Source organism: Tiliqua scincoides, chromosome 2 (genome assembly GCF_035046505.1).
Source record: "Tiliqua scincoides isolate rTilSci1 chromosome 2, rTilSci1.hap2, whole genome shotgun sequence".
In the NCBI taxonomy this organism is placed as follows: domain Eukaryota; kingdom Metazoa; phylum Chordata; class Lepidosauria; order Squamata; family Scincidae; genus Tiliqua; species Tiliqua scincoides.
In genome coordinates, this window is record NC_089822.1 from 166,840,947 (window position 1) to 166,849,889 (window position 8,943).

An 8,943-nucleotide genomic window follows, 5' to 3' on the forward strand; every position below is an offset into this window, starting at 1 on the left:
AAGGTCGCTTCCTTTTTATCTGGGATGATAGCAGGGCGGAACTCTGGGTCTCTGGGTAGCGCATGAGGAAAGAACTGATGGTCATATTGTGTGGTCTTTGTATTCTTGTTTCTTTCTCTGTATTTTATGCCAATAAGGGCGTAATCCTAACTCCTTATGTCAGCAATGACATAAGGGCGATGCAGTTCTGAGGTAAGGGAACAAACATTCCCTTACTTTGAGAAGGCCTCTGTGAGTGACACCCAACTGCAGGATGCAGCACATGCCCCATTGCTAGAAAGTGCTGCACAGTGCTGGAAAGTGCTGGCCCTGATGGCATACACCCAAGGGTTATTAAGGAATTGAAGAATGAAGTTGCAGATCTCTTGACTAAGGTATGCAACTTGTCCCTCAAAACGGCCACAGTGCCAGAAGATTGGAGGATAGCAAATGTCACGCCTATTTTTAAAAAGGGAAAGAGGGGGGACCCGGGAAACTATAGGCCGGTCAGCCTAACATCTATACCGGGTAAGATGGTGGAATGCCTCATCAAAGATAGGATCTCAAAACACATAGACGAACAGGCCTTGCTGAGGGAGAGTCAGCATGGCTTCTGTAAGGGTAAGTCTTGCCTCACAAACCTTATAGAATTCTTTGAAAAGGTCAACAGGCATGTGGATGCGGGAGAACCCGTGGACATTATATATCTGGACTTTCAGAAGGCGTTTGACACGGTCCCTCACCAAAGGTTACTGAAAAAACTCCACAGTCAGGGAATTAGAGGACAGGTCCTCTCCTGGATTGAGAACTGGTTGGAGGCCAGGAAGCAGAGAGTGGGTGTCAATGGGCAATTTTCACAATGGAGAGAGGTGAAAAGCGGTGTGCCCCAAGGATCTGTCCTGGGACCGGTGCTTTTCAACCTCTTCATAAATGACCTGGAGACAGGGTTGAGCAGTGAAGTGGCTAAGTTTGCAGATGACACCAAACTTTTCCGAGTGGTAAAGACCAGAAGTGATTGTGAGGAGCTCCAGAAGGATCTCTCCAGACTGGCAGAATGGGCAGCAAAATGGCAGATGCGCTTCAATGTCAGTAAGTGTAAAGTCATGCACATTGGGGCAAAAAATCAAAACTTCACATATAGGCTGATGGGTTCTGAGCTGTCTGTGACAGATCAGGAGAGAGATCTTGGGGTGGTGGTGGACAGGTCGATGAAAGTGTCGACCCAATGTGCGGCAGCAGTGAAGAAGGCCAATTCTATGCTTGGGATCATTAGGAAGGGTATTGAGAACAAAACGGTTAGTATTATAATGCCGTTGTACAAATCTATGGTAAGGCCACACCTGGAGTATTGTGTCCAGTTCTGGTCGCCGCATCTCAAAAAAGACATAGTGGAAATGGAAAAGGTGCAAAAGAGAGCGACTAAGATGATTACGGGGCTGGGGCACCTTCCTTATGAGGAAAGGCTACGGCGTTTGGGCCTCTTCAGCCTAGAAAAAAGACGCTTGAGGGGGGACATGATTGAGACATACAAAATTATGCAGGGGATGGACAGAGTGGATAGGGAGATGCTCTTTACACTCTCACATAATACCAGAACCAGGGGACATCCACTAAAATTGAGTGTTGGGCGGGTTAGGACAGACAAAAGAAAATATTTCTTTACTCAGCGCGTGGTCGGTCTGTGGAACTCCTTGCCACAGGATGTGGTGCTGGCGTCTAGCCTAGACGCCTTTAAAAGGGGATTGGACGAGTTTCTGGAGGAAAAATCCATTATGGGGTACAAGCCATGATGTGTATGCGCAACCTCCTGATTTTAGGAATGGGTTAAGTCAGAATGCCAGATGTAGGGGAGAGCACCAGGATGAGGTCTCTTGTTATCTGGTGTGCTCCCTGGGGCATTTGGTGGGCCGCTGTGAGATACAGGAAGCTGGACTAGATGGGCCTATGGCCTGATCCAGTGGGGCTGTTCTTATGTTCTTATGTTCTTATGAAAGCACTGACATAAACGGTTAGGATTGCGCCCTAAAGGTTTTACTGACTACTACACTGGGCTAACACTTACTCTGTTCCTCAACAGGCTCTGAGGAATGTAGACTTGAATCAGTTCCCAATCTTCACAGGAACTTTGATATTCACTGATCAGAGAAATAAACCTGCCTCGCAGTGGACAATCATTCCCCACTTAATCTACTATGGAGATGAAGAAATTATGGGCTAAAATGACTAAGGCCACAGTCCTAACCAACTTTCCAGCTCTGACCTAAGGGCAATGCAACTCCGAAATAAGGGAACAAACATTGCCTTACCTTGAGGAGACCTCCATGACTGTCCCCCAACTGCAGGATGCAGCACATACCCCACTGGCACAGTTATGCCAGTGCTGGAAAGTTGGTTAGGATTGTGCCCTATAGAAGCTAAAATGCTTCTTTTTAGGTTTTAAAAACATTAATTAAGTGCTAATCAATCTGGACTTTGTTCTTTAATTTAAAAAGGTATAATGATTTCTGATGAACACACTGCCAAGATAGTCTAAGCACCATGCAGGCAAATGGTGCTATAGCAATAATAATAATTTCTGGTTTGGCTTCATTTCTGTTTTAATTAAGAAGCTAAGGCAGCTCTACTGAAATTTAAAGATGTTTAGATAACCCCATTGACTGATTTTTGAAATTGTTTTTATAACACATCACAGGTGCTAAGTTAAATGCTTAGTCTGAATTCCTGAAGATGTCTTCTACCAAAGAAGGACCATTGGTTCATCTAGGTCAATACTGCCAACTGCCTTGGGTTTCTGTCCAAGATTTCAGACAAGAATTTTTCTCTCTCCTATCTGGAGATGCTAGAGATTGAACCTAGGACTTCCTGCATACAAAGCAAGTATGCTACCACTGAGCCACATTCTCATTCTGCTTTTCTCCTGGCAATATGGGTCCTTGGCTAGTATTTCTGAGCATGCCCCAAAGGAGCACTTGTAGCCTCCTCCCTTACCTTGGACAGCAGGCGCAAACCTAAAGGAAATGATCCCAAATGAACCAAGAAGTATGTTAACCAGAAGGGATAACAAGTAAAATTATTTAAAGTACAAATAATATTTTATAGTATTGATGTATGGTGTACACATTTCAAATAACCACTAGATAATAACTGCTGATATACAGTCTAAAATCACGGAGGGAGTCTCAAAATGTGAAAGATTATGGAAAGAAAGACATCATATGGGCTTAAAATATTGGTGTTCATGGTACAATGCAAACTTGTATGTGCTGTTTCTTGCTCCTAACTGTGGAGAATCATAAAATATCGAGCCTGAGCAACTAGCAAAGTGCATATGGAGCATCAGGAAGGTGAGGCTGTGCTCACAAATGTAACTGTGGTCTACACTTGCAGCAGTATTGCTGGCACCAGGTTGCAGGGGAACCTGGGGCAGAGCCCTGCACTAGAACCCTCATGGCACCCCCCATGCAAGGATTATGGGATCAGTTAGGCAGACTCACTGATGGATGTGGGCCCTACATCCCAGTGCAGCAGGATCCTATGATGCAGCTTTTCCTGGACTGCACTGCTTCAGGCTGTAGAAGGGTCAGGCAGCCCACAGAACAGGCCAACAGCTAAAAAAAACAACCAAGACTTAATAATGCAGCTAGCTTGCAGGACCTGGAAAGTCAAAAGGCTGTAGCAGGCACAACCAACAAAACAGTTGTGCAAAATCAAGGGACAGGCTGGCTGGGGTCAGGCTGGCTGGTCTAAATCTATATGTGAAATTACCTCAGATTCCTTTTCCCTCTTTTTTTTTTTTTTTTTAAATCTCCCCTCATTTTCCTGTTTCTCAGTCAATTATCTACTCAGCTCCTACCCTTCACCTACCTTGCTTCTGGATACCCTGCCCCACAGTTTTTCTGCCTTCTGGGACTTTTGCCTGTTCCCCATTCTACCCTGTAAAGATACTCCTGCCCCTAGGGCTTGTGTGAGGTTTCATCTTAGCCCAACCAACAACTACTCTGACAGCAGTTGGAATGTTCCTGAACACTTTGCGTCATTACACCAACTCAGCCAACTGATGCCAAACATTTCACCAGCACTGGTGCAGTGCAATATAAACAGAATCCTGAAAGGCATCCCCACACTCTTCAATGCATTGAGCGGCATATTCGCTTTTGAAAAGATGAGGGTATTTGCTGAGGGTAGCCAGGAAGGGCAAAGAGAGCAAACCAACCTGCTGGAAATCAGTACCAAGAACTGGCAGGCTTAAGCTGATGCAGAGAGGATTGAGGCTAAACTGTAGGGGAAGTGATAGGACTTGCAGGGGGAGGGAGGAATGTCAGCACTGGAATGAAGCCAGGAAGTGTTGGGAATTAAGGCATTAATCTCATCTGGGCAGGACTTTCTAACAGTGTGGTCTGGTCTGGTCACTCTGTTGTAGAGAAGGAAAGCACTGTGATTAGATCAAATCGATGGAAGCACTAGGTTGCAAATGTAAGAGTTTGTATGTGTACAAGTCATGCGCTATGACTGGCAGGGGGTGTAAAAATTTTTCATATATTAGACTTGATGCTACCATCATATGTGACTGCATTTGGGGAAATGTTACAGACCTGTACTTTTAATTCTTTTAATTCTGTATATAATTCTGTATATTCTTTAAACAATGATTGTCAATGAGACTTACTCCTGGGTAAGTGTGGGTAGGATTGCAGCCTAGGAGCGTTAAAATTTTTGTCACTTCTGGTCATGACATCACTTCCGGTGCGTCCTGACAGATTCTTATTCTAAAAAGTGGGTCCCAGTATTAAAGGTGTGAGAACCACTGATGTAGAGGGATTTAGGGCCCAATTCTATCCAACTTTTCAGCAGCGGTACAGCCAAAATGCAGCTCATACAAATGTTCCCATAGCTTGAGGAGGCCTCTGTGACTGCCTCCCTACCAAAGGATGCAGTGCATGCCCCCAGCTGCACTGGTACTGGAAAATTGGATAGGATTTGGCACTTAATGCCCTTTTCCTCACTGTTCCCCTTTATTTACTCATTTCCATGGAATTTATACTTGTTTTTGCCCCATGTTGCCTTGTATGCACAAAAATAGAATGTGTATTTCTGCTAAAACCCTTGGATGCCTTTTTGGACTCTCTGCTTTGCACAAGACAATCTCGTGTTCAGCTGGCACTTCCTCTCTTCTTTGTCCCACTCTGCCTCAAACTACGTTAAACTTCAGGCAACTGGAAAGAAGCCAGCTGACCAAGTAATCTAGATCGCTCTGCAAATCTGCTACACCATCAATTTGGATAGCTATAGTTTTTCAGCATTTTTTTTTTACATTTACATGCAGATTGCTGAAGAAAAGAGAGAATAATGTGCATTGTTCATGTATCTAATATAATTAATCTCTGAGGAATACCTTTTAGTCTCTGGTGTTTTGCAGTGATGCCCACTTTATTGGACTACCCAATAATTCACATATACTTTTATGTGTTCAAGCTGCTAGATCAGATAACCTGTCATTGTTTATGTTGTAATATTTCATCTGAATGCACTTCTGCATATAAAATTTGAAATTTACTACATGCTCAGGAAAGGGAGCCAGCAGAACAAACTGAACCAAAACAACTGTGTAGCATAGACTGATGTGTGTTTTCTCCCAGATTTTTTTGCATTTTACCTCCCCTTTTCAGTCATGGGTTCACCCACATAGTTTTCTTCCCAACTTTGTGCCCAAAATACTTGTAGTCCATATATCCTCCTATAATCTGCTGCTCATGTTCAGAGATTCCTCCTATGATAGGCTCATATTCCCCCCCCCTCCTTCCTCAGTATGTATTGTTCAAGTGCTTGTGACTTTAGAAAGAAACCCACAACCACCACCACCCCAATATATTTGGAACTAGAGAGAAATTTAAAGGATCATCGTAAGCATTAAGTTGCTCTTTTGGAGATAAGTGAGAGGAAGTGATCTGTATTGATTTCTTAAGCAGAGAGCTGAGTGTTTGATTCCCAAATTGGTCAACTGATTGCCACATGCAGATGACAAACAGTAGGAAATAGTGACGTCTGGCTTGCGTTATTCCAGCAAAATTCACAAAAGCATTTAGTCTATCATCTGTCAAGAGACGGAGTACTGGGTTAGATCGACCTTTTCTTGACCTACCATAGAACTTTTTGTTCTTATATTATGATTTTAATTGCAGCTTACAAAAAACAACACATTTTTCTTTACCACTGTTATGCTTTTGCTATCCTAACTGACCATTCAAAGGGTATAATTCCTCCTTTCATGTGGGGTCAGTCATTCTTTTGTCATTCAATCCCTTCACTTTGTTCTCCCCTTTTCAGTATATTTGAAGGTTTCATTTAAATGGAATCAGTTAGGGGAGACAACGAAACATTGCACATCCCAGATACTGGTGAGTGGGTATCTAAACCATAGCATTGTAAAAACTCTCATTGGACAACACAATAGTTATTTTATGTTTTGCCACAGGTTTGTTAAGGAGGTGTTAAACATTTTCTTATTAATACATCCAGAAGATTTTGACACCAAAGGTCATGAATAAGATAGAAGTCTGTTAGATTCCATATGAACATCAATAATCATTACCATGAACTATAATTACCATGAACTATTACATAAGAACTACAATGATCCAGTACCATCCATATAGTTGCATTAAATAACATAAACAATAGTTAATATAATTTAATATGTTTACATTAAATTTGAGTCATTAAAACCTTTTCTTTATTATGACCAAGTTGAAGTCTATTATCTGTTCAGCGAAATACTTTTTACAAGCATGGGAGGACCCAAGTTTTTGAGGAGAGATTCTCATGGAGTATTCTAAGGAACAGGGATCAGGTTAACTCTCAAACAGGGAGGGAGACCTTTTCATCACTAGCTGTTAGAGGAAAAACAATATTGTTGTGCTTTTCATAATGCACATTTGCTGAGTAATAGTTCACAACGTCAGCCCCACTTCAAACCTCATAGTGACATCTGTCTAGGCATTGCTTAGAAACCCGCTAAAGACTCACTGTACTCACAGACAGAGCTTTAATATCACCTCACATCACCTCAAAATAAGGCTTTTCAGTTGAAGCTGTTCATACAGTACCTACGGCTGCAAGTAATCAAGTGATGCAATTGCGCAAAAGGACTTGTGTCCATGCACTTGTGAATCAGTGCTCACACAAGAAAGCACAGGTACTAATGACACAAACAACTCTGCTAATAGATGCCTTGCACCGCACAGAAATGGGCTACTTTACACTAATACCACTTAGAAGAAAATGCCCCACTGCGCATGGTAGGGTACTAAAGCCAAACCAGTACGGCTATTTGAGGGTGGGAAAGAAGGTGGAATAGACAACACAACTAATCAAGACAGAAAGATAGCAATTAAATACTAAATGAAAGGAATGCGAGACTGGAGGCCAACCTGGGCACAGCAAAGGGCTACCTAGCAGTGAGCGAGTGTCACATTTTCCTTTGTGTAACTCTCAAACAATCCTAAGCCACTCCTGGTACCATTTGACTCCTGTCCCTTCAAGTTCTACCACCCAACTCTGGACAAATGTAATTCGCCCTCTACACTGAGGCCCTAACTGTTGTTGCTGGAGGAAGCCCCAAAACTGGAAGAAAAATGAATGACAACTGGAAACCTGTATTAACCACCCATCACGCCATGTTGTGGGCCAACCTTACCCCGCTTGGTGGATTGGATGATGACGCTGGAGCCACCGGCTCTGGAGTTGGAACTGGAGCTGGAGCAGATGTTGGCTCCGAGTCTGGCTCCTTTTTCTCCTCCTCTTCAGCTTTGGCTTCTACTGTTGTCATTGTGAAGAACCCCTCCTGTACACGCAGCTGGAAATAGGCTCCTTCCCCCAGTGACAAAGCTGTTTATCCCCGTGGGTCAGTTGTGTATTCAGGACCTCTCTCAGCACAGTGCCCTGTGCCTGCCCTGTGCCCGCTGCGACAGCCCTGATGTTCGGCTGCTCTTAGTGATTTATACAGAACTGCAGAACTAAGCACCCCCTCCCCGGCTCAGTGCCACCCCCTCCCCCATACAGCCTCACTCCTTGCACAGAGATCAAAATCCATATTTTAATAAACACAGGCCTCCAATCTGCTCCGTCCATCAGATCCCCATAATCTGCATAAAGATTATCCCGGATAATTGTATCAAAAGAGCCAACACACACTTCATTAGGGTGTGCGCATGCGCTGTGCATTCATATATGTGTGCATACCTATGTGTTGTACTGTAAGAGAAATCAAGAACACACCCGACTTTCCTTCACTTAACTGGAACCAGACCTCTTGTTTGGATCTGGTCCCCCATCCACACTGCTGAAAGAGTCTCCTAGACGTCACTTCTCTGCTCTATTTCAGACGTCTAAGAGAGTCGAAGCACCATCAGGTCTAACTTCAGGTCTGATATTACACCTTTGACTTGCAGGCAGTCTTGGGTCTGGTTGTTGTGCCAGCTAAAAACTTCAGGGCTAGGGCAGCTGCTCTGAACTCTTGCTCTCAAGCAAACTCATAGTTCTGTGCATTGCCACTATCAAGTTGGATACCTCTGCCTACCATGTCTTGACACAATCAAGAATACATACATTGCTTAATATAAGTTTGAGGATAACATTGCCACCTTTTCCAGAAATGTAAACTGATATTGCTGATTTCTGTCCTAATATGTACTTATCACAGTAACAACAGAAGTAACCACAGAAGTAACTAGATAAGATCAAATGAAATGGACTAGTTTGTTAGTCCCTTACCATTTATCTGAGTATGAATATGTTCTAGAAGTTAGGGGACACCTCTGATGTGGTGTCACCACCCATGCTGTCTTTAGGAACAAAAGGAATATGGGACAGACCTGTTGGCAACCTTCAGTCTTGAAAGACTATGGTTGTATTGTATTGGCAACCTTCAGTCTCGAAAGACTATGGTATCGCGCTCTGAATGGTGGT

The 8,943-nt window shown here is 43.3% G+C and overlaps 1 protein-coding gene across 1 annotated transcript in view; it reads right to left on the reverse strand.

Annotated features, from left to right (window-relative positions):
• PCP2 (Purkinje cell protein 2) overlaps positions 1-7,804 on the reverse strand; it is a 28,493-nt gene extending 20,689 nt beyond the window's left edge. The window contains exon 1 of the mRNA XM_066612895.1: positions 7,673-7,804. Coding sequence (XP_066468992.1) covers positions 7,673-7,804 — 132 coding nt within the window. The remainder of the gene's footprint in view (positions 1-7,672) is intronic.
• Positions 7,805-8,943: the final 1,139 nt, after the last annotated feature.